The following is a 26,325-nucleotide window of genomic DNA, read 5'->3' as shown; positions in this document are numbered from 1 at the left end:
GGAGTTTATATAATTGATGTCACCACAGCTTTATTCATAATTTGGGAAACTGATGTCTGTATCAGGTGGGCCTACATGTATATTAATATCAAAAGCTACGCTGGCAGGATTACTTCCTGTACAAGTAATAAGTATTCATTATAATAAAAAGTTGCAAAAATGTTTTATTGCAGCAGGAGTTCTAAAACAGCACAAGGCAAGGTTTTATTCAACTTCCTCCTCCTTCTGGGTACCTCTCATTTTAAAAGGGTACGATAAATCAATATTTTATTGAAAACCATTAAATGTAATTTGCTGTAGATTTTGCTTTCTAACCCTTTAGGAATTCATGTTGTCAAAAGCAAGAAATGCTTCTTATTTCTTTTTTCTAAAACCTGCTTAGAACATGTTTGTATCTTATATTTTGATCCAATTATTCCAATTTCAAATTTTCCAGCTCTAGATAGAGCTATTAAAATTGGTTGGTCTGTTGTAATGCTTGGGAGCTGTAACTTTGGGGGTTTTGTGATAGGTATAAAAACAGATGCGAAATTGAATTGAACCAACAAAAAATGGATTTCATTAAGCTTTGCAAAATGTTAAAATTAATATTCACAGCTATGTCACCTTCGCCTACGACTGGACTGAGCAAGGGTGAAAGAGAAAGAGAAATCAATTCCACGAGTTTTGGAGAATGTAAGAATGAGTTGAGAATTTTATATCTTGTCTTGCTGTCCATCATGTAGTGTTTGTGATTTGGGGGTATTCATGTGGCTGGGTTGGTTGGAGATTTTGGCATGAAGCATGAAATGTACTAAGAGTCACTAATGCTTTCCTTAATGTGTCACTGTCAACCAACATAATGAAAAAAATATTGTAGCTAAAGTGAAGTATTAGCATCGCTCTGTTTAAAAAAGGTTTACCTGTAGCCACCTGTTATCATTCCTTCTCATCCCATGTTAAGAACTCTTTTTATAACTTTTGCATGAAATCATTGAGACATTGCAATGAGTCAGTTTGGATAAGCCACTGGTGTGAAAATTGATCCTTACTTCATGGGAGACTGAAGACAGAATCAAGTTTAGTCATTGTAGAATACTTGGTAGAGGGTTCCCCTCCCCCTCCAGGAGGGTTACTAGTCCTTTAAAATGTCCTTTAATTTGAAATGATAATTATGCTGATCAGCATTTAAGTGTGCTTATCAGTTTTCAAACATTGTTTTCAAAATAAACATTAATGGGAGGAAAAACAGGCAATAACGTTATTAATTTGGAATCCCCTTCACGTTTTTTTGTCCATGTGGCTTGTTTCTAACCAATGTCACTCGGTCAGTTTCTATCATTGCATCAGAGGAAATATCAGATAATGTTGAGACTTCATGCTTGATGACAACTTCCAGATTACCAGCCAGTGACTCCATTGCTACCTCTAGCTAGCACTATAACCAATTAAATGGCCTCCCAAAAATATGGAATCTATATCAGGAGGGACTTAAAATAAGATTTTGTTTAGCTTGCCACTCAGTCAGGTGCTAAGATTAGCCATATACTTGGATCAATTGATGCAAAAGGCTGTAAAATGAGTTTGGATTCACTTTTAGGTGTGTTGTGCACATGTGTGTTTGTAGTTCATGATGCCATTATCTTATTACTATCTCCTTTCCCGTCAAAGGAGATTCACTGCTAGACTGTCAACGCTAATGAAACTAAGGATGTATTGAGACTCTTGAGAAATGTTTGCTAAATTGTAAGCAGTCACACGTACTAGATTTTACATTTGATTGGATTGTTTCAAACCCAAACCATTATGAATGCTCTGTCCAGATATCATCAGAATTAAAATTCATAACATCAGTGTGGTAATGGTAATTGCGTGGAATTATGAGTGCATAAGAATCAATGAAGGCATCATTAATATAAATGGAATAAGTGACTAAGCCTGAAATAATCTACCAGAGCAAACAAACTTCTTAACCTTGAAAATGTCATCCTCCTTATAGTAAGTCACATTTTCAGGAATAGGTTTCCATAAAAAACATTACAGATCAGTGTTGGGTTGCAAATCCTGTTCCAACCAGTATGGTTGGAACGGGGCCGGCAGGGTTTTCATGGACATGCACAGCATGTACATGAGTTCAAGTGCCTCTGCAACGCTCCACAACAGTCCAGCTCCTCCGCAGAGCGTTGCGCAGGTGCTGTATGTACCATGCGCCTGCGCGGAAGCGCAAAAGCCTTTAAACTCCGGTAAGGAGCTCAGGTAGGTGGGTGGGCCCCCGGAGCACCGTACTGGAACGGTATCCGGTGCTCCAGACTGGCTCCGGTACACACGTACCGGGGCATACTGTCTGCAACCCACCACTGTTACAGATAGATGCAAACAACTTAATTTGCCATCATGCTACTTTTACTATTTAAAAATAGCTCTACGGTAAGGGGAAAAACAGCAATTTCCTGGGTGCTGCTCTGGAGAGTCCAAACATGGGTTAAATACAGCCAATCTGCCCAGGACTGAATTGAAACTTTAAGCCCTGCCTCTGGTGCTGACTAATCCTCAGATTTTTTTCAATTCAGCTAGTCCAGTGGACGCGCTTCCAATTTCTCTTCATTCCTAAGTGATTGCTTGGACTCTCTATTTTTCTACTTTACTACAAAATTTATCTTCTTATTCCTGATTATTGGAGCAGGCTTGGTGAGTTTTCCTTTTACCCTAATTCCCTGGTTCTCACCAATTTCAGCCTCTCCGGTGTCCTGGGTTCACTCGGGCACTGTGAGGCTGCAGGCTGCTGTTGGGGAAGGTGCATGGGTCGCCAGCGCGATCGCTGCGATCCTGCTGCAATCTTAACCCCGCTGGGACATCCGTTGACGTTGACCATGCTTCTGAGTGAGCCGGCTGTTGGCACGGAGCCTCAGAGCTCTCTGTTGTATGTAGGTGGCCATTTTAAGTGGGTTGCATGTGGCGGTGGCCATTTTGAGAGGATTGCATTTTGAGAGGGTCAAGGTTCCGGCTGCCATTTTGTTGACCTACTTTTGCTGCAAAAGGCAGCTACAGCCGCCTGACTGCCTGTCTCTTGCAGGTTGCCAATTCACAGCTCCACTATTACGGTAGAAGGTGGCAGTTGAGGATTGTGGCCCACGTGGTCGCGCCCCACATTAATTGACCTGTGTGGGTGCTGGGAGCTTGGAGCTCACATCATTCTCCTTCACCAATCAAAGGACTGCTGAGCTTTGCTTGCCCCTGCCTTCAGTGCCTCTGCACCAGAGCGCTAAGGTCAGGTTCATCTGAGGTGGTGAGTGGGGGAAAATTACCTTCCAGGTCTTACATCCCCACATTCAATCATGGCAGATGGGGCCCCTGAGGAACAACAGATTGGTCCCTCCATCAGCAGGGCCTGTACCAGACAGGCTGGCAAGGCAGCCAGGGAGGCCATCAGAGCAAGAAAGCCTTACTCTAGGCAGGGGACTAAGCAGAGTTCGGCCCTAGACAGAGATGCCATCAGAAATTGTACAGGTTGATCCAAGTCTAGAAGACTTATTGAAATTGTCTCCCGTGGACGCGCCTGTGGCAGTGCTCACTTCCAATTCAGTGTTCCCCCTTGAACTATTAGAAGGGCTCAAGGCGGAGGACAAAAGGGGCCAAGAAGGCCTGCCACAAGACTCATCAGGCGGTGGCTTGGGCCATTAAAACTTCCGCTTCTGCATCCTTTCTGTACAGGGTGGCACTACTCTGGCTGAGACAGCTCCTCGCCAAGGTCCCGGCTGGGGATACCAAATTAAGGCAAGATGTTAACAAAATTATCGCAGCAACAGAGTACACTGCTGACGCCACCCTGAATGCTGCTAAGTTTGCCTCTAGATCCCTGGCCTCTAATGTCACCATCAGGTGCCTCTTATGGCTCAGGCATTGGAATGCGGATATACACTCCAAGTGGAAGCTCACCTCGGCTCCCTTTAAGGGCGGCAAGCTTTTGGGGGAGACCCTAGATCCTGTCCTTGTTGAAAATAAGGACAAAAAGAAGGTCATGCCTTCAGTCAACAAAAACTCTGACCGCAAGGGTTCCCAGACTTATAGGAGGCAGCCCTTTCGGAACTCAGAGCAGCCATCTACCTCCAGTTCCTTCCAACGTCCCTATTCTCAAGGCACGGATAGGTCCCAGGACTGTCAGCCCTTTCGTGACAGAAACCGTCAACAGTCCTTCTCTAAATGTCGTGGAGGGTCCAGTTCCAGAACCTTCAAATGTTATAAATGACCATCAGCAGACGGCTCCCATAGGAAGGTGTCTCCAGATGTTCCACGCCCAATGGGAGCAGATCATGTCAGACCAGTAGGTCCTTCAGACGATACGCATAGGTCTAACATTAGAGTTCATTCCCCCCCCCTCCGATACTTCGTCCAGTGTCCAATCCCCTCCTGTCCATTCAAGAGGGCTCTCATGGAACAGGAGATCCTTCACCTCAGAGACATAAACGCCATAGAACTGATTCCACCAGGTCAGGAAAGGATAGGGTTCTTTCTTGTCCCAAAGAATTCCGGGGGGTGGGTGGAGGGGGATCCTCGATCTAAAAAAACTAAACCATCATATAGCATACTGGAGGTTCAAGATACAGTCCCTTCAGTCAATTCTGGGTTGCATCAGGCCGGGAGATCTCTTAACATCCATAGGTCTCAAAGAGGCCTACCTCCACATCCCATTCGCAAAGCTCACAGCAGGTTCCTGAGATTCTTTTATGCAGGCCACCACTATCAGTGCAGGGCTCTGCCATTCAGCCTGTCCTCGGCACCTTGGACCTTCACAAAGATCCTAGCTGCAGTGGTGGCTTTCCTGAGATCTCCCCTGGTGTGCCTGCATTGCTACCTGGACAACGTCCTCATTCAGTCATCGTCACGGCAACAAGCAGTGCAAGACCTGGTTCAGTCTCACCAAAGGTATGTCAGTCCTTCCAGTGGTAACTGTCCCACACGCTGGCAAAGGGCACTCTCTTCAAAGAGCCAGACCATCTCACCATCACGATGGATGCCAGTCTATTCGGCTGGGACTCTCATCTCCACAACCAGATTGTGCAAGACAGATGGTGAATGCCTGAAGCGTCCCACAGCATCAACTGGTTAGAATTGAGAGCGGCTCTCACTCGTTCACTTCCAAGATGACATCAAGAGGTGTCACGTGAAAATGTGGCCACAAAGGCACACATAAACCGCCAGGCGGGCACTCACTCCAGGTCCCTGATGGAGGAGACAGAGCACCTGGGAAGATGGGCAGAAAGATACCTGTGCTCGATCCAAGTGGAGCTCATCTCTGGGGTCCACATCAGGCGGACTGTCTGAGCACGGCCACAGTCGATCACTCAGAGTAGTGCCTGCACCCGGATCTGTTCCACCAATTGTCTCAGAGGTCGACCTGTTCGCCACCCCGGAGAACACGCACCTCCCTAGGTTCTTCTCCAGGTTCAACACCCTGCAAGCCAAGGGGAACAATGCTCTCCACTGTCTGTAGCCATAGGGACTGATGTACGTGTTCCCCCCATTGCGTCTTCTTCTCAGGGTGATTCGGAAAATCCTGTTGAAAGAGGCGGAAATTCTACTCATGGCTCCTACTGGCCCAGAAGGACCTCGTTCGTCGACCTGGTGAGTCTCTCCATCAACCCTCCTTGGCAGATTCCCCAGCACAAGGTCTCTCTCAGCCAGGAGTTGCTTCAACATCCAGAGCCCCAGGGTTACAACTAGCCGTCTGGCACTTGAGAGGGACCTCCTAAGTAAGGGTAATCTTTCCACCAAGGTCATTCACACCATTTAGGTGTCCAGATGGCCTTCTACAACCAGAATATATGACGCCACGTGGAAGTCCTTTGACAGCTGGTGGAGAGAGCACGATGCTGTGGTGACTATGGCTACAATTTATCAGATCTTAAACTTTTTGCAAGATGGACTCGACCAAGGCCTGGCCCCTAACACTCTCAGATGACAGGTGGCGGCCTTGTCCACGATCTTGACAGTAGACGAGCATTCTTCCCTTGATCGTCATCCCATCATACATAGTTTTCTACGGGGTGCAACCAACCTGAGGCCTCCAGTCATTTACAGGTACCCCTCATGGGATCTCAATGTGGTGTTATGGGTCCTCATTGGCCCGCCCTTTGAACCTCTCCGATTAGCCAGCCTCAAACATCTGACATTTAAGACGGACTTTTTGACTGCCATCACATCGGCATGGCGAATTTCTGAATTGGCAGCACTGTCAATTCGCGAGGACTTATGCTTGATACAACCTGACAGAGTAATCCTCCATTTGGACCCAGCATTTTTACCCAAGATCAACTCTTGGTTTCACCGGGCCCAGGAGGTCATAATTCCGGATTTTTGTCCGCACCCCAAACATCCCAATGAGAAAAAGTGGAACATGCTCAATGTTCGTAGAGCGTTACATAAGTACATCAAATGTACGGCTGCCTTCCGTCGCTCTGAATCACTTTTTGTCTCGTTTCAACCTGCATCCCAGGGCTGCAAAGTTTCTTCTCAGACCATCGGACATTGGCTATGGGCCTGTATTATCTCAACCCACTTTCTTCAATCTATTCCGGTGCCACGCCATATCACCACCCATTCTACCAGAAGCGCTGCCATCACGACAGCCCGGGCTACCCAGGCACCGATAGAGGAGATTTGCAAGGCTGCCACGTGGACTTCTTTGTCTCCCTTTGTTCAAAACTACAGACTGGACAAATTTGCTTCTACAGAGGGGGCATTTGGGAGGCGAGTTCTCCAGGGCATTCATACCAGCGGAGAGACCCTGGATGCTTCCTCTTCCCGCCCTAGTGACATTTAGCTTGGGTAGACTCTCCAGAGCAGCACCCAGGAAAATGACCATTGGCTTACCTGAAGGGTCCTTTTCTGGGTGCTGCGAAGGAGAGTCCAACCCCACCCTGGGGTGTGCTCCGCCATTTGTCATATGATTTCTTTTGGACTTGTGGATATTTTTTTACAACCATCATTGACTTGGTTCCTGAACTTCTCAGCGGGCATTGTCCACACCTTCATTGAAGAAAATCCGAGGATTAGTCAGCCCCAGAGGCGTGACTTAAAGTTTCAATTCAGTCCTGGGCAGATTGGCTATATTTAACCCATGCTTGGACTCTCCTTTGCAGCACCCAGAAAAGGACCCTTCAGGTAAGCCAATGGTCATTCTCATTCACCTTTTTCTAACTAAACTATGCAAGAACTGCAAGTAACGTACGTAGAACTTAAGGGTTCATATTTTCATTTGAGAAAATAGAAGTACAGAAAGCTTTAGTTTGGGTTGAAAGCATTATCAAGTTCACAGGTTAAAATAGGTGAGAAAGTGTAGCAGAAATGTTCTGCAGAAGCTATTTTGCATATATCAGGCTAGCTCTTAACATGTTTCACCTAGACCTATTTGGAAGAAACCTTTAGCTTTGGTGAACTAGAGACAGCAACCAAGACCAATTAGTTTAGAATACAGTTGGCCTTCAGCTTGAGTTAGTGGCAAAGTTCACAGATTTTTAAATGCAATTTGACTTGCATTTAAATTGAGTTGCTGTAAGATAATAGCCTTCAGATAGCTAAGTATTGACCAACCCTATCATCTCACTATTCTGTCATTATACTTAGAACATTGTTGAGTTGTAGCTGAGAACACTAATGCATGCAGGCTTTACAGTCACTTTATTGTAATAAACACTGATAGGTTAAGATGATGAGGCACAGAAAATATAGGCAGAAATCAATACATGTAAAATAGAAGAAAAACCAGTGTACAGCATATGTGCTTTTTTGGTATTCCAACTCTTTAGTTCATGCACTAATTTAATACTTAAACTCTCAGTCATTCTCCACAGTGGAGAACAAACTGTCCAGCACAATGCTTGATTTAATGTTACCCACAACTAAGAGAACCCAGAATTCATTTTATTTAAGCTGATTGGATGCCATTGGCTTCCTTTCAACACTTCCATGAAAGAATGGTTTTACCCGTGACTCCTCTTTTGCTCTGGGATCATTTCTGTATCTGGATGACTCCTTGGCACTGGATTTTCAAAAGCCAAAGGAAGTTTTCAAAGAATTTTTTTAAAAAATAACTTGAAACTCACTATTCATAGAAATAGTGAGGATTAGTTACCTTCACTCAAATATTTCAATTTTAAAACACCATTTCTTAATGCATATGAAGCCTTGTGTTTGGATGTATTTAAAAGTAATTACTTGACTAATACATTAGTACACTTGGTTTTATCTGATTTTCATAATATTCAGCATATACAATCTTAAAAGATTAAATTTCCCCATGGAATACTACATTTTATATATTCTGATCATGTTAGTACAACAATAATTACTCCCTGAAAAGTTTCAGAAATGAAGTCATTGTTCAGGAAAAGAAGTTTCCTTTCTTGCACAAATGACCAAATAAAGTTTATGCTTAATTTACTGTCCTTGGTTGCCATTTGCCATCACAGACCATAAACTGTGTTGTGAATTATCCAGTATGTTATTGTTTATCAACACAAAGCAAACTTCACCCTGAATACTTAATGTTCCATTTACTCAATACATTCATTTTGTTCTTACTTACTGCTGCTGCTGCATTGTGTTACTGAGCCTTGCCAGTGTTTCAGGTTGCTGCAAATCTCTGCAATGCATGCACATGCCACACTTTGCCATTTCTGGGAACAGGGGAAGAACTGGAGAGAGAAAGAGAGAGTAATGGTGCTAGCCAGTTCAAAATGAGCAAAAAACATTGCCTTCATTTTGAATCATTTTTGTAGCCAAATTTCAGTGAAGCGTTGTGACAGAATCATATTTATTTAGCCGATGAGAAGAGGAAAAGCTGAAGAAAAACAACAATTCCCAAGCCAGAACAACAGCTGGAAAGGGAAAAGTCACCACAAACAGGCAGTGTGTTATTAGGGCTGGGGGACACTAAAAATTTTCGGTTCTAAAATGACTTCTACATTTTACTTGTAATATGACATTGAAGCTACAATCATTAACAAGAGGGCTGATGGTCATTAATCTTTGTGCCCTTGATCTTTTTTCAGTACTGAACCTGGGTCTGATCAGTGGATAAATAGAGATCTCTCCTAGGGGAGTACTGTCTATATAAACCTGGTTGTATAGAAGAGATATCAGGGACGTGGTGGCTCAGTGGCTAAGATTCTGAGCTTGTCAATCAGAAAGGTCGGCGGTTCAAATCCCTAGCGCCACGTAACGGAGTGAGCTCCCGTTACTTGTCCCAGCTTCTGCCAACCTAGCAATTCAAAAGCAGATAAAAATGCAAGTAGGAAAATAGGAACCACCTTTGGTAGGAAGGTAATAGCGTTCAGTGCACCTTTGGGTGTTTAGTCATGCCGGCCACATGACCACAGAGACGTCTTCAGAGAGCACTGGCTCTTCGGTTTGTAACGGAGATGAGCACCTTAGAGTCAGGAACAACTAGTACATAGGTGCAAGGGGAACCTTTACTATAGAAGAGATCTATTCTTAGTCAATGTAGCAGATATTTTGCAGGGATTGTTCCCAGTAGCTCCAGCCATTTATAGTACTGTCAACTTAATTTATGCTAGCAATTTTTTTAAAAAAAGGTTTGCAAATGTTAATTATTACAAAAATTCTTTCTCCTGATTTGTTTTTCATTTCTCATCTCTCTTTTGAAAAGAAAATCAACAGTACTATACTACTAATGGAGTTATACTCTTAACAGGATCTCATTTGCCTAATGACAAAAAAACTATCTACTCATTATTTCCAAAAAGGATCAGGGATTTATAACCGACACTAGCATTGACAAATTCTGATAATGCGGCACAGAGCAAATACTTAATTGGCAGTCAGTTGGCATCTGAAATAAAAGCCATGCTTTAGGCTTACTGAGAACTAAACAATAAAATATTTTTATGACCATATTAAAGGCTGTCTATAGCAGATAGTTTTGAATTATTGCAAAAATAGGGAATCTAAATTCATGGATTCAGGTGTTTGCTGAAATTGTTCATCCATGATAATATCATATTTTCCATGTTGATATTGTATTATATTCCTTATATATGCAATTTTCTTTCGTATATAAATTAATGGTTTGTGTATTTGATACCCTGTTTCCCTGAAAATAAGACTTCCCCATATAATATGCCCAATCAGGCTTTTGAGCACATGCACTAAAATATGCCCTCCCCCAAAAATAAGCCCTCCCGAAAATATTGCAACAGCAATATTTTTGAGGTAACCACGCTCACCACCTCCTGCACCTCAAAAATAATAAGACCTCTCTGAAAATAAGGCCAAGTGCTTATTGGGGGGGTGTCAAAAGAAGATAAGACCCTGTCTTATTTTCAGGGTGACAAGTTATATTTCAGCTTGCATCTCTGTTCAAGTCCCATTCACTTTTAAAGATTCCCAAACACTGACAGAGGTTACAGTAACATCTTTTAGATTTGAAAGAAGTTTATTTTAGATGCATATAGTGCATTGATTATGGCATGGATTACAATTGCACATATATACATATACAAATCTCGAGTGGGTAGTTTTACTTTGAACTAGAAAGGCAATGTCATAAAAATGGATTCCTCAAAAAATCTCTTTTGCCAAGTATGAGAAGAAGTGGATTATATTGGCTTTGCAATCCATTTGGCTGGTGAAGACCGGATGCACTGGACTATGGGGCCAGCATCCCCTGTGAAGCCCTGGCACATGTATCTTGGAAGTAGGATATATGCTGAAGGCTATTCCTCTTTTTGAAAACTCTCAAACAATGATTGGCAACCATATAAACAACTGTTCCAGAGAGAAAATGCTTTGATTGCTTTATCCTACTTGTGCTTTATTCCAAAATAGACAAATGCGTTACTTTCTGATATTAACTTTCGAAATCCATGTGACAGGTTTATAAATATAAGGCTTAAGTAAATTAAAAAATGTGAGCTTGGATCTAAACCAAAACTCAAAATTTACAATAGTTCCAATGAAACTACTGGGTACGTATATACTCTAAACCTGATTAAATCTGGATCAAAGTCATTGGCCTGTTTTGTAAGATTTTGAAGATGGGTATCATATTTACATCCTGTCAAGATCAAGTGGCATTAAGGTATATTTAATTTAATTTGACCATGAGAAGATCTTCTAGAAGACCTTAGAAACTGTGCCATTTTTAAAACAGTATCAATAACAATGGATGCCTTTTGTAAACTACATCTCCTGCATTGTAGAAAATGGATGTCATTCCTTGCCAATCAAATTGCTGTCTTGCTTTGCCCATAAATAAAGGCAATGCCATTGTATATCTGTGTTTTGTAATCCCTTGTTCAAACATACTCGGATCAACAAAAGAGATATTCAGCTAATTATAAATCATAAATTCCCTCTACTTCCTTACAGTTCCAGATTATCAAGAACAGGATATATTTCTCTGGAGGAAAGAAACTGGTTTTGGATTTAGGATTCTTGGTGGAAATGAGCCTGGAGAACCAGTAAGTATCTATGAAATTAGCTTTCTTATTTTTCATATTTTCTTAATTTCTATTATCATCTCCTCACAATATGGCCTTGCTTATCTAATGTATATTGCTAGCATAGCCTTTGATTGTCTTTTGGATATGGCACTTGATTGTGCTAGCCAAAAAACAAATCCAATAGAAAACAAAGTGACCAGCCATGTTCTGAATAGCTATGGTCTTATTTCGGTCCAACTCAAATACGAGTGGTCAGTTTCTATCAGCAACTGGCTTAGCCCTGAAGCAGATGTGTAATAGCTACTGAGCTGAACATTAAACAGATGTTATCAATTCTAGTCTGTTGATGATTTGAATCAAGCTAAAGTTAAGACTTCTTCTAAGCGTTATATAGTCTCAGTTAAGAGAAATCTACAAGAACTAAAAGTGAGTTTGTGGTGAAATTCTGTATTGGATATTATAGGAAACCTCTGTAATATAAAATACCAGTACAGGAAATTTTTGTAATATAACATATCAATTAAAAATGGGGTGTTTTTTTTAAATGGAACCACCAAAAATAATCCTGCTTGTTGTTTGAAATAGGAAAGTAGTATTTCCCCCTGTGGAATCAACTGGTTACTACAGTCTGTTTCATTATCCTTTTTGTGAATATGTTTTACAGATATTAGATCTAGGTAATCAGATCGGTCCTTTTGGATATTTGGGGTATGAATCCATTAGGATAAGAGCTCTGATTTGGAGCAGTCAAAGGTGTTTGGGGCCTAAGTAATCCTGATTTGTTTCTTGAGCAAGTGACAGCTATTCTCATGTACATTCCCTTCCTCTTCACAGATTTACATTGGTCATATTGTGCCATTGGGCGCTGCAGATGCTGATGGTCGCCTGAGATCTGGAGATGAATTGATCTGCGTGGATGGAACACCAGTAGTTGGAAAATCACACCAGCTTGTAGTCCAACTTATGCAACAAGCTGCAAAACAAGGCCATGTGAATTTAACTATCAGACGCAAAGTGGTATATACAGGTAGGCTTCAATGTGATTGTGTGGGTGTTTTATTTCTATTCTATACTTGGAAGAATAGTGTATTGTACTTGGAGGAAAAACAAATAATAAGCGGTCTTTGGTGCTCTCTGAGCTCAGTTGTTTTCTTGCAGATGTTTCATTATCCAAACTAGTTAACATCATTGTATAAAAATACAATACTTGGAAGAAAATTTACTGTAGCACCTGTGAAGGTATTGAATGTAACCCAGCAAAATTACCGAAGTGATCAGGATTCATGCTGAATATTCTCCTATAAAAGTTGCTTTGCTAGTTATGACCAGATTCATTTCGTTCAATTATCTGTTTATGGCAGATGCTTCTAAAGTTACACTGATATGAATGATATGATATGACTGATAGTCATACTCCTGCCATTTATTCTCAATTTCTAGCATAAAACTGTGTGTGAGAGAGAGGGAGAGGGAGGGAGGGAAGGATGGAGAGAACGAGAGAGAGAGAGAAAGCAAGAGAGAGAGAGAGAGAGAGATTAAATTAACCTAAGGAATATTTTATGGTACCTTATGATGTAAGGCAAACTATGCAAGAAAATGACCTTCAGATATTCAAGAGTTCCAGCCTTCAGTTTGGCTCTCTGAAGCATGCTTAGTGGAAGGGCTGAGAATGCCTTTCCTTAACTGAAGCCTAGCAATAGCAATAGCAGTTAGACTTATATACCGCTTCATAGGGCTTTCAGCCTTCTCTAAGCGGTTTACAGAGTCGGCATATTGCCCCCACAATCTGGGTCCTCATTTTACCCACCTCGGAAGGATGGAAGGCTGAGTCAACCCTGAGCCGGTGAGATTTGAACCGCCGAGCTGCAGAACTAGCAGTCAGTTGAAGTGGCTGCAATACTGCACCCTAACCACTGCGCCACCTCGGCTCTTGAAGCCTGTATTAAGAGTATATTCTTAGTGATTGATAGTTTGGATTAATCCTCAAAATATGAAAAACAAACACAGAATAAAATGTAGTACAAAGGAGAAAGGATGAATTATTGTATACATTCCAAATAGTAATATAACTTTTCGTCAAACTGTACTAAATTCTATTATAGAAAAAATAATTTGGCACACTAAATGGTACTCTTAATCTTTGAACAAAAACCGATCATGGGTATTCTTCTCCAGTGTTAGTGTCCCCTCAGATGGGTGCCACTGTGAATAGAGATATATGAAACAGAAGCCTCATGTGAACTTTGGAATATAGAAACATGTGTAGATAAAGATTCTCCCTAAAAGTCATCCCAATAGCAGATGTCTCCCTCCTCTCAAGATATTTTGTCTTACATCTTCCTTAATTGTTGACCATTACAATCAGTTGATACAAAGCAGAAACCTCATGTATCAGCTTCATATTTTGCTGTAATACTCCTAAAAACTTGGCATTGTTGAAAAGCTGTTAATATGGGATTGCATCTTTCTCAAACAGTCCCCAAAGCAGAGAATGAGGTTCCCTCTCCAGCTTCTTCTCATCACAGTAGCAACCAACCAGCTTCTTTGACCGAGGAGAAACGCACTCCGCAGGGAAGTCAAAACTCACTCAACACTGTCAGTTCAGGCAGTGGCAGCACCAGTGGAATTGGTAGTGGTGGGGGCGGAGGCAGTGGCGTGGTCAGCACTGTGGTCCAGCCCTATGATGTAGAAATACGGCGTGGAGAGAATGAAGGTTTTGGATTTGTCATTGTGTCTTCGGTTAGTCGCCCAGAAGCTGGAACAACTTTTGGTAAGTACAGAATATCCTTCTAAAGTTTAGATTTTGGTACGGGGTTTATGTGATTCTTATCAGTATTTTAACTTCAAAAGGACATAGAGATTCCAGTTATGCTTTTGGCTGGGAGGGTTATTCTTAATGCATCTGTAGTGTTTATTGAAGAAGTAAACCTTCACCGATGACCAAAACAAGAGCAAGGGAAAAGACAGCAACCCTAGATTAATAGCAGAACCTAAATTGTTACACTAAAGCAGGGCTGTCAAACTCGTGGCCCGTGGGCCAGATGCGTCACAGGCTGGCCACACCCACACCTAATTTAGTGAAGTGAAGTGGGGGTGAAGTTGCTATATGTCCCATGACAACGCCCTGACAACACGATTTTGATACCCCTGCACTAGAGTACAATGACAATAGTAATTATAAATACCAAAACAGTAATTAAAATTCACAAATGTGCCCCTTTCTTTTTCGATAATGTGCCTAATTGAAAAGCCAGGCTTTGGGAAATGTTTGCCTCCCAGGTCTTGTTCAAAGCTGAATTACAATTTTTGTTTTGTGTTGACTTTGTTTTCTTTCTAAAAGAGACATTTTGAAATTGGGATTCTAGAAATAATGGCAGCAGGAGGGGGGGGTGGAAAGACAACAGGGGGTGTAATCCTATGCTTAAAGGAAAAACCCTCCGTAGCATATGGCTTTTCTTGAGATAAACAGATTAAGAATTTTTAAGAAGATACTGTAAAGGAAGCATTTGTACTAGCAGTGTGGATTGTGTCGTTGGCGTAGTCTTCCTTTTGATTCACTTTTTAAAACATGGCACCATTCATGAGGAAAGCCTCTCAGGTAACCTCTTCTTGCCTCTGAGTGTTTTCCCATTTACCTTCTAGGTAAGGCTTGACCTTCCAGGTGATCCTTGCAGATCAAACACCTGCACCCACTTCTTTCAATTCTCCCACCATTGCACTGAATACATTTTAAATTAACTAAAGCCTAAATCAATGGTGAATCACTATTCCATTTATATTTCTCTTGGCACAGGGATGGAACTTGAGAGGCTTAGGTAGTCTAAGACATTCCTGCAGAATAAAAAAAAAAAAATACGGTGGAAGCTTCTTATCTCTAGAGCTTTTTAATCTGGATTTAACCCTGCACCTAGCTGATATCCAAACCAATCTAAATGTATTAGAAATGGGGTTTTTCATTTCTTGACTCTGAGGCCTGTTTATATATTTATTGCTTAAGCAACAACAACAACAAAAAGATTTGTCTTCCAATTTTCAACTTTTGGTCCTGTACATACCAGGTGCTCCACTAGTTAACAGAGGAGTTTTCCAACTTCTTTTCCACTGTTGAGGAATTTGTATGGTTCTTGTTTGCATTTATTGTAAAAAAACAAAAAAAGCACTTGGAATCAGATAGTTATTTAATCTTAATAAAGCCTAAGTAGACATAATGAATGCCTATTGAAAATCATAATGACTGATAAAATAATGCAGCAAATATAGTCCAAAACCACTCAAATCCCACCCACATTCAGTACAAGAAGGCAATTGTAAAATGGTAAAAAATGTATGTTCCAAGCTCAGAGAATTGTATTGCTAGATTGATTGAAAGGATAGAGTGGCCTGTTAAATAAAGGCAATTAAATGTTTACTTTTCAAGTTTGGTTGGAACACCAGTGATTAATGTTCATTTCTAAAAGTTTCTTGAAAGCTAGACATTCAATGCCATGTGAAAGCAAATTTATGTCTTGACTTCAAGTTAATCCCTCCCTTCTCCTCTGCTCCCATATTCTGCATGAAATCCTTGTCCTTGGCTATACAATGCTTACCCTGTATCTGTAGGAGGCTTTATAGTTTGATATAGGTGGTCAACAAAAGTGGGTCAGATTAGATCAAAATGGTCTTTTCTAAAGTCCTGTGGATTAGATTTGTGTGCTCCTAGTTTTTTAGAAATGTAAGCAAGAAATATTTTTTCTTGTATGGTGGTTATATTTACGAATAAATCATGATTACTGCTATCTGTTATGAAAATAATCCATTCTACAAGTTACAATGGATTTCGGATAGTATATCACTGATCATTTAACTCATCCTTCATTGTGATTTTTTTCATTTTATCGCAACATAGACATAGTTCTAAAATTACTAATACAAATACAGTACAAGCATATTATATTTGGAAGGCTTCATAAAATCTCCATTCACAAACAAATGAGGCCTCCAGTCCATAGTCACTATGACCCCATGCAAAGTAAGTGAAGTAACTGCTTCAAAACACAATTATGTGGAATGTTCTAAAGAATTGTGGACAGGAAATATTGACGAAGCCAAGTTAGGTAAGGGTACAATCATGTTTGATGTTAATTCACATTGCAATTTCAGAGCTGAATTTTTGTGGAAACAAAATTGGCAAAATTGAGATAGAAATGTGAAGCCAAGTCAGAATGCCAGGAAAATAAAATGTCCAAAGAAGAGTGGAGTAAGCAGTAGTAGTAATGGTTTAGATTGATTGTAAAAGATATTAAAATATAAAGAAGAAGTCAATACACAGTATCAATTTTGAATCAAGCAAAGCCATTAAAAGTTCCTTGTTCGATAGATTTAAAAAAAATCACTGGTTTTCTATATTCTATAAGCAGAAAAAAATGAAGATACAGATATATGGATATAATTATAAGTAATTTCTGTTACTCAGAACTATTGAAAAATAGTTATAGCTTAAACTGAGAAATAGCTTGGTGTAGCTTAACCTAACCACCATTCCAAGTTAGATTATGTAATCCATTAAATTGGTCCATAAAGTAACTCTTTTTTTATTAAAGAGAGAAGATTTTCATTACTTCTAAATGTTGTTTTAAAACAGCAGTAGGGTAGAAAATAATTATACAATTCACTATACATTATACAATAGGAAAGAGTTCAATCTAGTTTTTCTGAACTATCCAAAATATACACAAATTTAGGGTGGATCAAACCCAATAATGAGAGTTACAGGTATAGATCAAGGCCAACAAGCTTGTTAATCTCCAAAGACTGGTGTAAAATTAGTAAAGGCATGACATATATAAATATAAAACAAAATAAAAATAAAATGAACAATAATTTCCCTTGCTCCTCATCATTACCCACACTGGCTAAAGCTTTTGGTACTAGAAACACTTGGTAGAGTTGATTAGGAAAAAGGTACTATAAACATATTTTCCCTTGTCCCTTACTGTTATCATTTAATTCCCCATCCTTAACATGCATATCTAAAACTATTAGCTATTGAAATAGGGGTTGACAACTACCTGTATTTAGATTCTTGAGATATTTGGGGTATCATTAAGATTTCCCACTTAATCTGTTGACAGTTTATATTAAATTGCGTTGAAAGTAAGCATTTTTGGAAAGCTCTATATTCCCCCTTGGTCCATCTTTAGTGGCTTTGTTCCTGGCCTCAATTAGTTCCTTGATTCATTGTAGTAGAAACTCCTAATTCCCTACTGCTTTTATCCTTGCTGAAGTTATTTTTTTGTAGAATCTATCCTTCTGAGTTTGAATTTAAGAGAAACCCCATTCCTTAGTAGGCAATACAATGATTGTCTTTCAAAACGGAGAAAGAACAAAACATTGGCAGAGATTTTAAGCATCATTGGCTAAGATAAAGAATGAGACAAAGTTGGGTTCAAGGAAAATCAAAAAGGGTTAGGTTGCCATTCAACAATTTCAGACTTGCAAGGAGAATCCTCAGAGATTTTATTCTGAGGTCTGCTGAGCACAGTGGCAACCCATTCAAACATACCCTGCGATGTAACAAGAAGAGCCTTATGTGCAGAAGAGAAGCACTATTAGAAGCATAGGAAGCGCTGATTAGCACATTCTAATATTTGCACTCACAGTCAATTGCCAATGTTTTGAACACTGGCAGCAAAGCTCTCCTTTAATAACGTTTGCTTGATGCATTAATTAATTAACCCTTAACCTTCTCTTTCCCTTTTCAACCCTTTTTCTCCTTTCCCCCTCTCGCCATGTTCCCAACGTATTTAAACAATTTGTGTAAAAAAAAATGCACACGCGCAAAAACAAAAAATCAATTCAAAAGCAGGCAATGCATGTGTGGCCATGCCTCACAAAATAGGTCGGATTATTGAGGGGAGCCCAGCAGACCGGTGCGGGAAGCTGAAAGTCGGGGACCGGATATTGGCCGTTAATGGATGCTCCATCACCAACAAATCACACTCGGACATCGTCAACCTAATTAAAGAAGCAGGAAATATGGTTACTCTGCGCATAATTCCAGGAGATGGTAAAGTATTCATTCTCTCTTTCAAACCCTACCCTCTTTCCTTCACTACAATAGTGCTGTTGAGTTGCTCTGAACTGCATTGCTCTGTTTTGCCTCCTCCTCCTGATTTTGTCTCTCTCTGTGCAAGTAGTCTTTGACTTACGACTGTAATTGAGCCTGGCAATTACAGCCCTAAGTTGTGATTGTTATAATGTGGTTCGTCACATGACCAATCCAATATTAGGACCTTTTTTGTATGGGTCATTAAGTGAGCGTTGTTAAGCAAAACCATTTTTTTGCTATGGGCCGGGTTTTTGCTGCAAAGCAGAAGTAAACGTCAGTTTCTGACAAAAATGTGACTACAACACACTACAAATGGCTGTAAATGTAGGCCAGTTGCCAAGCACCCAAAATGTTGCTTTGTAATGGCAGGGAGGGCAGCCACTGTAGCCTTGGAACCAGGTCATAAGTAGCTTTTGGAGTATCCATTGTACCTTAGTTGTAAGTCAAGAACTACCTGTGTGCTGGGGCATGGGGAGAAAACATGCTACTTTTAGGGAGAAAAATTGTTTTGTTTAGTTTATTGTCATTGTACCCTTTACAACGAAATTAAATGCCATCTTCAATGTAGATGCATATACATAGATACAGTGTTTGCAAAAAGTGTCTATATATGAGTATTTAAAAAAAATACTTTGCTACTCTGATTTTTCCCCTCGATCGGTATGAGCATCCACGTATCCTGGGTGTATATTGGTACATTGCATATGCTTCCTAGTTGTGTGATGTGCACGGTAGTATATTGGTTTGCAAGTTAGTCTCTGGATTAGAGTGTTAGATGCAATAGCCTTTCTCAAGGGTTATTTGGGCTTAAACTAAGTTTGGGTTGTGTCTGTTGGCATATTGGCCCAAAATATACTAAATTATTACTGTTGTAGTTGCTTTTTATGACTCTCACTGTCGTTATCCATGGAGTAAAACTATGGGTGCAATTAAGTCACCAACCATTTATCTTCTGATGGCCCTGTTGAATTTATCTTTTGATGAAGAGGAGGTGGAGGAAACTGGGCCTTAGCCAAACATCTCTATGGAGTGGTATACAAGTCTGAGTGCTATTTGCTATATCTTACTAAAAAGCAGTATGTGAAAACCTCAGTTGATTACAGATCCTTGTGTTGGAGGTTTTAATGTTTAGGGTCCATTCTGATTTTACCCTATCAGGGTGGATTTCATTTAAATGAAATCGATTTAAAATTTAAATCGTGATTTAAATCAATAGTAAAAAGGCTTATTTTAAATCATAATGTTTAAAGAGCAACTGTCATCTCTATTCTGCAGCAGCTCCTCCTCTGACCTGCTGTTGACACACCCACAGTCCTATTCACTTTAATGGGACCGCTGGTGGTAGGGCTCAACAAGGTGAGGGATGTGGCAGGCAGCAGGTGAGTGGATGCCCACTAACAGGCACTGCCATGATGGATCTGAAATGACTGGTGCTCTTTAATATTATATTTATAAGCTGCTTAGAAGGTTTCACTTTCATTTTTACTGCTTGCCCTTCCTCCTCACATTTAGAGTCTGGTGGTACAGATGCATTTCTCTTCAAAGAATCAGACAATTTGTAGTGTAGATTTGCAAAAAAATGGAATAGAGGAATATTCCTGAATTTTTTTTTAATGCTTTATTTCATGGTTACTGTGAAATTGTGTGAATGCATCAATGCAGTGCATGTTATCTCAGCTTGCAGGGCTTGGATTCAGTGAATGAGTTTACCAAAAATGTAAATATTGCAGAATATACAGCCTCATGGTACATAACTTAGCTCCATTTCATGCTGAATAAACTAAATTATTAATGTATCTTAAACAGAAGAGTATCTTTAGAGCATTTTATTAAAATAAATTTGATAAAAATTTAAAAAATCCAATTTAATGTTAAAAAGTGGTTGTTGTTTTTTTAATCATCATTTTTATCCACCCTGTGAAATAAGAATGGAATATAAGAAGAGTAAATTTATTTATTTATTTATCAAACTTCTTAACCAACCATCTCCCACATGGAATAAATAGTAAAGAACGTGAATTAAGGAAATGAAATGAAAGAGAGAGAAAAAGTATTTTTGTCTTTCTGAAAGTGAGGGGATGGCTATAATATGGTTATTAATAATAGTTGAATTAAGGTGTTCCGATCTAGGGTTGTTGAGCTGATGAATACATGAAGGAAAAGGGAGATTGTAGTTGTGCATTAAAGAGCTACTCTGAGACACAAAGGATCAGAACCATAGGTTGAGTTGTAACCTATTTCCCCCCAAATAAGACCTCCCTGGATAATAAGCCCAATTGGGCTTTTGAGTGCATGCACTAAAATAAGCCCTCCACTGAAAATAAGCCCTCCCAAAAATATTGCAACACAGTAGCAGTCATGAGGTGATCATACTCGCCGCCTCCTGCACCTCAAAAGTAATTAAGATCTCCCCCAAAATAAGATCAAGTGCTTATTTCAGGGATCAAAAGAAAATAAGACCCTGTCTTATTTTCAGGGAAACACGGTAGCTCAGACATATTTACTGCTCATGCCTATACATGAGAATCAGGTCAACTAACAGCCAGCACTAAATTGGTCGTAGATAAGGGGCAACAAAATTCAAAGGGTGGGGCTGGACGTGGATGTCTTGTGGCAACACAAAGGCTGCAAGAATTGATAATGCATTTAACTCTGTCCACCCATGCTGTCTGTTGTCTCCTATGGCTACAATATCTTTCAAAACATATGAATTGATTTCCGATAGTGCCGAATATCTGTAGCTCGGGTGTAGGATGAGGGTGAAGGTTCATTCTCCAAGCTTGTGGGTTGGTTTTTAAACATTCCATTACCAGGCTAGGTAACATCTTCAGCAGAATTTAGGTGATGTCCGTGTTCTTCTGTTCACTGATGACTCAAACCTGACCCATGAAAGAACCTTACTTGACACGCTCACACATGAAGTCCCTATAAACAGAAGGACACTGACATCTCCTAAAATCCGCTGAAGCTTGATAACGAAACAAATCACTTGTTGAGAGCAGTTACTACAGACAAGAAAGTATAGAAATACAACTAACTGGGATAGTCATAGGCCAAGAATGAATGAGAATGTTGACTTTTGGTGAGTATGTGTTTGGTGAAAAAAAAGATCTGTTCAGCAATATGTTTTGAAAACAACAGATGCTAGAATTAGTACTTTAAAGTTTTACATGGGAATGGTAGCGAAATGTCAAGAATGGTGTTGAAATGAATGCTGTAAAAGTTACTATCAAACTAAAAATGAAAAAGAAGTCACACATGCTATGAGAATGTTGAAAAATGGTAATCAGTATAGAGCACGGCTCTATATACTATGAGTATAGAGAGGGCTGTCAAACTCAAAGCCCAGGGGTCACATCTGGCCAGCAGGGTGCTTAGATCTGGCCTGTGGGGCCACCGTGGAAACAGTGAAGGACTGGCCCGCAGTGCCTCTGCTGACAAAAAAAGAGCTTGGGCTTGTGTGTGTCCTCCTAGCCCCCAGCAGCTGGCCAGAGCAGCTCATGCTCACTCCTCACCTGTCCCCCTTCATCGTACCCGGATCCTATTCCCAACCCGCCACCCTCATGTTAGCAAGATTGGTGTCAGCCACAGCCAGGTTGGGCCAGTGTCTCAGAGTGGAGAACAGGTCACGCAACTGGGTCAACAGGGAGCCACAGGAGAACCACGTGTGGCTTCCGAGTCGCAGATTGTTGACACCCAGACTAAGGATAACTAAAGTTTTGCCTGCAACTATAAGGTATATTTTATTTATCTAATTTAAATAGCCACTCATTTTATCATCCAGAGTCACCATATAAAGGAAAGGATGGGCATTTAACAAATTAAATAAATAAATCTCACAAGTAAGTGACTCTGGGGGGATATACTACAAAACTAAAATAATAAATATCTAAGATCATTATCATTAACAAATATTAAAGCACTAGAACACTATGAAACAGGTAAAACAAAATTAATAAGACAAAGGGATTTTAATATTAATGGAACTACCTCACTGTTTCACTCATCCTCTAGGGCAGCGATGGCAAACCTTTTTTGGCTCACATGCCATAAGCGATGGAGCGCAGGGGGTTCGTGGGCAGGCATGCCACACCCATAATGCAATGCTCAACACACACCCCAGCACGCATGACAAGCGCAACCCCCCATTTTTTACATGCTTTTTTCACCCTCCCCAGGCTCCAGAGGCTTTATAGGAGCCTGGTGAGGGCGAAAACAGCCTACCCACCCTCCCCCAGAGGCCTTCCGGAAGAAGCTTCCCTGAAGCCTCCGGAGGGCAAAAAATGACCCTACGATCAAACCAGAAATCACTTCCAGGTTGCTCGTCAGGCTGGTTTAAGCCCTCCAGGGCCCTCAGGAGGACTCCGGAGCCTTCAGGAAAGCCTCCAGAAGGCGCCTGAAGGCTCCGGAGGGCTTAAACAGCCCCTATGAGCAAACTGGAAGTCCACTCCTGAACTTGCGGTTTGCCCATAGGGCTGGGTTTTTTCCGCTCCGGGGGCTTCAGGGAAGCTCCTGAAACCTCCTGAGGGCCTCTGGGGGGGGCTGTTTTTGCCCTCCTCAGGCTCCTATAAAGCCTCTGGAGCCTGGGGGGGGGGGCGAAAAATGGCTTTAAGAAAGGGGGAACTCAGTTTGCCAGCGGACACGAGTTTGCTGGCCAGCTGACAGGGCAATGCCTCACGTGCCCTGAGAAATGGCTCTGTGTGTCACCTGCAGCACACATGCCATAAGTTTGCCATCCTAGCTCTAGGGTCTCCAGGGCTCGGGGAGGGGATTATGAAAAACTAGAGCAAGTAGATGAATTTGCATAACTTCAAATAATGTCTGTGGAGATTCTTGGTCAAATACTAGGTTATAGTTGTCTCAAAGGTACTTTTTCAAAAGGCAGTTGGATGGGGGTTTTTTTTAGGAAGAAGCAGCCATTTTGCTTCTCATCCAAGAGACTTCATCATTTGTGATGGTGGGTGGATACTTATCTTTCCTAACTGATGAATCTTCTTTGATGAAAAGCAAACATGTTCTTCTTCCTCAAAATAAAATGTCCAATTGCCTTTTGTAAAAGCATATGTGAGACAACTTCAAATAATGTTTAATAAAAATGAAAAATGGAATAATCATAATATATAAATAATGATAGACAGTATAGTTTATGTAGTCCGCATGTGTCAAACTCGAGGCGTCATGTTGCAGTCACATGATGTTTCACAACATTTTTCCCCTTTGCAGATCTGGGGTGGGCGCAGCCCACACGTGACACATCCGGCCCATGGGCCGCCAGTTTGATGTAGTCTATTCGAAGAAGGGAATGTTTATTGAAAAAAGCAACATTGGCGCTATATAGGAGCAGGATTTGGTTCACTTTGTTGTATGGAAGAGTGGAATATGTCAGCAGAATCCCAAAGCTATTTGAACTGCTGTGGAAATGGGGTACTAAGAATTGTGCATGCTCCAATGAGAAGAGTCAAAAATGAATATGGCTTGCATACAAAAATGAATAATAAAAAAGACATATAACTGAAGTTGCAAAATTATATGAAGAAAAAGTAAATGGGCTGTGTGAAAAAGGAAGACCAAGAAAGCTGGGGTGTCACACAAAAGATATTTAAAGAGCAAAAGTCAGCACAGAAAGCTGTGTTTAGATACAATGGAAACAAGGATGGTTTGCAAAAAGAGAAATTGAAAGAGAAGTACAATAAATGGAATAGTCTTGATATAAACTAGTTTCAGCTATTTTTTCTTTTTAAAATTTACCCTTTATTTTCCTTTGCTTAGTAATTCTTCCTCCGTTTTTGCTATCCACATCTGGTTTCTTTCCCTAAAAGGCAGCTGATTGACAGACATCCATCTTAGTATCCATTCTCTACTATTTTATCTGTTTCTTATTTAATATATGTTGTCAAATATCAACAAGTTAGGGCAATGTCCTCAGTATTTCCCTGACTCACTTTATATGACGACAACAAAGAAAAAAATTATCAAAAAAATTGAGCATTTCACGTCTTGTACTTTTTTGATGTGTAAGCTTCAGAGGCCCAGTGCCATGCCACTCACTCCTGATCAATGCTTCATCTCTTTACTCTTTGGCTACATATGTTCAGTAAACCTCTTTCTCTGCTTTGCCTTCTTTTTCTTGCTCCTGGTTAGGCCTACTCTCCCTTATGTTACACCTTCAAAAACAAAAAACAGCACATCACACAAAGCAGCTTCTGGTGCTAAAAGATGTCCCTGTGAAGGTAACACACTCCTGTGTTAAACATGAGTGGAAATAACTCTCATTTCAGCATCTCTGTTTCTATATTTCTGGGGGTGGTGGTAGTGTTATGAACCAATTGCTAAACCATTGGTTCTTTCTATAAGAGGGGAATTGGGAACTGAACTCGAGTTTTGTAACATTATTGATATCCTTGGCGTCTTTAAGTACCATCAAAAAATCTACTTTTATTTATTTTTAAATTTATATTCTATGTTTCTAGACCAGTGTTGGCGAACCTTTTCGGCACTGAGTGCTGAAACATGAGTGCGCACGGGGCAGCACCAGAAACCGGAAGAGCAGCTCCCCAGCATGCACGCATAGGAGCTCCAAAAACTGGAAGAGCAGCTCCCCAGCGTGCATGCGTACGCTGAGAAGCTGAACTTCCGATTTCCAGTGCACGCATGCACGGCAGTCACCTAGTCTTTCAGTTTTTGGTGTGCTTGCGTATGCAAAGACCAGCTGGCGGGCGCACATATGTGTAACAGAAGCTGGAAGCTCAGCTTCTCTGCAAGTGCGCCAGAGAGCTGCTCTTCCGGTTTTCGGTACTCCCACGCACGAAGACCAACTGGTCTTCGCACACGCATGCACACCAGAAATTGGAAGACCAGGTGACCACCGCGCATGTGCACACCAGAACCCAGAAGAGCAACGGGTGATGGCTGGCATGCCTGGAGAGTTGACTCTTCGTGCCCCTTCCAGCATGCGTGCCATAGGTTCGCCATCACATTTCTAGACCATCCATCTCCCTCAAGGAGGGGGTTTGGATGGTGTATGTGCTTCCAGTATGTTTATGAGTTTGCTTTTGTATTAAGTATGAGTTGTCTGTGCAGGGGGAGATAATTGGTTCTTCTCCTTTTGCTTTTTTCTCGGTATAATCTGGATGTTTGCAATCTGCAAACAAAGGTCATTGATAAACACATTGCCTTATACTAAGCCTGTTGTTTTTCTGTTCAAATTGAGGGAGACTTAAAGGGTTGTTCTTTAGCTTTAGTAACAGTGCTTTTAAAAATTATTATCATTTTAAACAGTGCTCATCTTCTAGCTTTTGGAAAATGTTTCCTGATTGAGGACATGCCCCCCAAACCAGAATACGAACCAGAAGTATTATCGGATGTTATATTTGTAGGCTAGTCTTTTCATTCTGCAATCTGACATGTGCAACTTTAGTAGATACATTATCTGGTTTTCTACTGCTATGACATTTTAAAATCTAATACATTAAATATTAAATTAAGTTGTCATTGTTAGTCACCCAGAGTTCTTTCGAGGAAAGACATTAATACTTACTAGATGTGCTTTTATTTGGGAAATAAATAATTAAAGGTATTGATTAAATGCAGTGCATTTGAGCATTGAGCCATACTGTATGTATATATCAATGCTTAACAAGTTGAATTTACACTTTCTGCCCGCCAAGTGAAGAATGCCTCTAAGACTGTATTCCTCTTTAGCATCATATTTATTTTGGCTATGTTGATTAGCTTATGTTGTCATAAGCACTTCTATTTTTCTGTTGCGCATCTTTTTATCAGTTTGCAACCTCTTTG

General features: G+C 40.6%; 1 protein-coding gene across 26 annotated transcripts in view; it reads left to right on the top strand.

Moving 5' to 3' along the window:
* Window positions 1-26,325, top strand: part of MAGI1 (membrane associated guanylate kinase, WW and PDZ domain containing 1) — a 525,907-nt gene that overhangs the window by 486,233 nt on the left and 13,349 nt on the right. For 9 of the 26 annotated variants that reach the window (XR_015695875.1, XM_087708832.1, XM_087708829.1 and 6 more), the window contains 5 exons: window positions 598-675; window positions 11,368-11,459; window positions 12,276-12,468; window positions 13,918-14,211; window positions 18,283-18,486. Coding sequence is in view for 25 of the 26 variants with exons in the window: in XM_087708832.1 (XP_087564958.1) it covers window positions 598-675; window positions 11,368-11,459; window positions 12,276-12,468; window positions 13,918-14,211; window positions 18,283-18,486 (861 nt within the window). In the remaining variant the exon portion in view is untranslated. The remainder of the gene's footprint in view (window positions 1-597; window positions 676-11,367; window positions 11,460-12,275; window positions 12,469-13,917; window positions 14,212-18,282; window positions 18,487-26,325) is intronic. The other 17 variants (XM_087708843.1, XM_087708828.1, XM_087708841.1 and 14 more) reach the window with 7 other exon arrangements.

This window comes from Thamnophis sirtalis, unplaced genomic scaffold, assembly GCF_051295495.1.
Source record: "Thamnophis sirtalis isolate CommonGarterSnake01/CBP01778 unplaced genomic scaffold, rThaSir2_p1.2 scaffold_3, whole genome shotgun sequence".
In the NCBI taxonomy this organism is placed as follows: Eukaryota; Metazoa; Chordata; class Lepidosauria; order Squamata; family Natricidae; genus Thamnophis; species Thamnophis sirtalis.
Note: the sequence above shows the minus strand (reverse complement) of the source record. Positions and strands in the feature narration are given on the sequence as shown.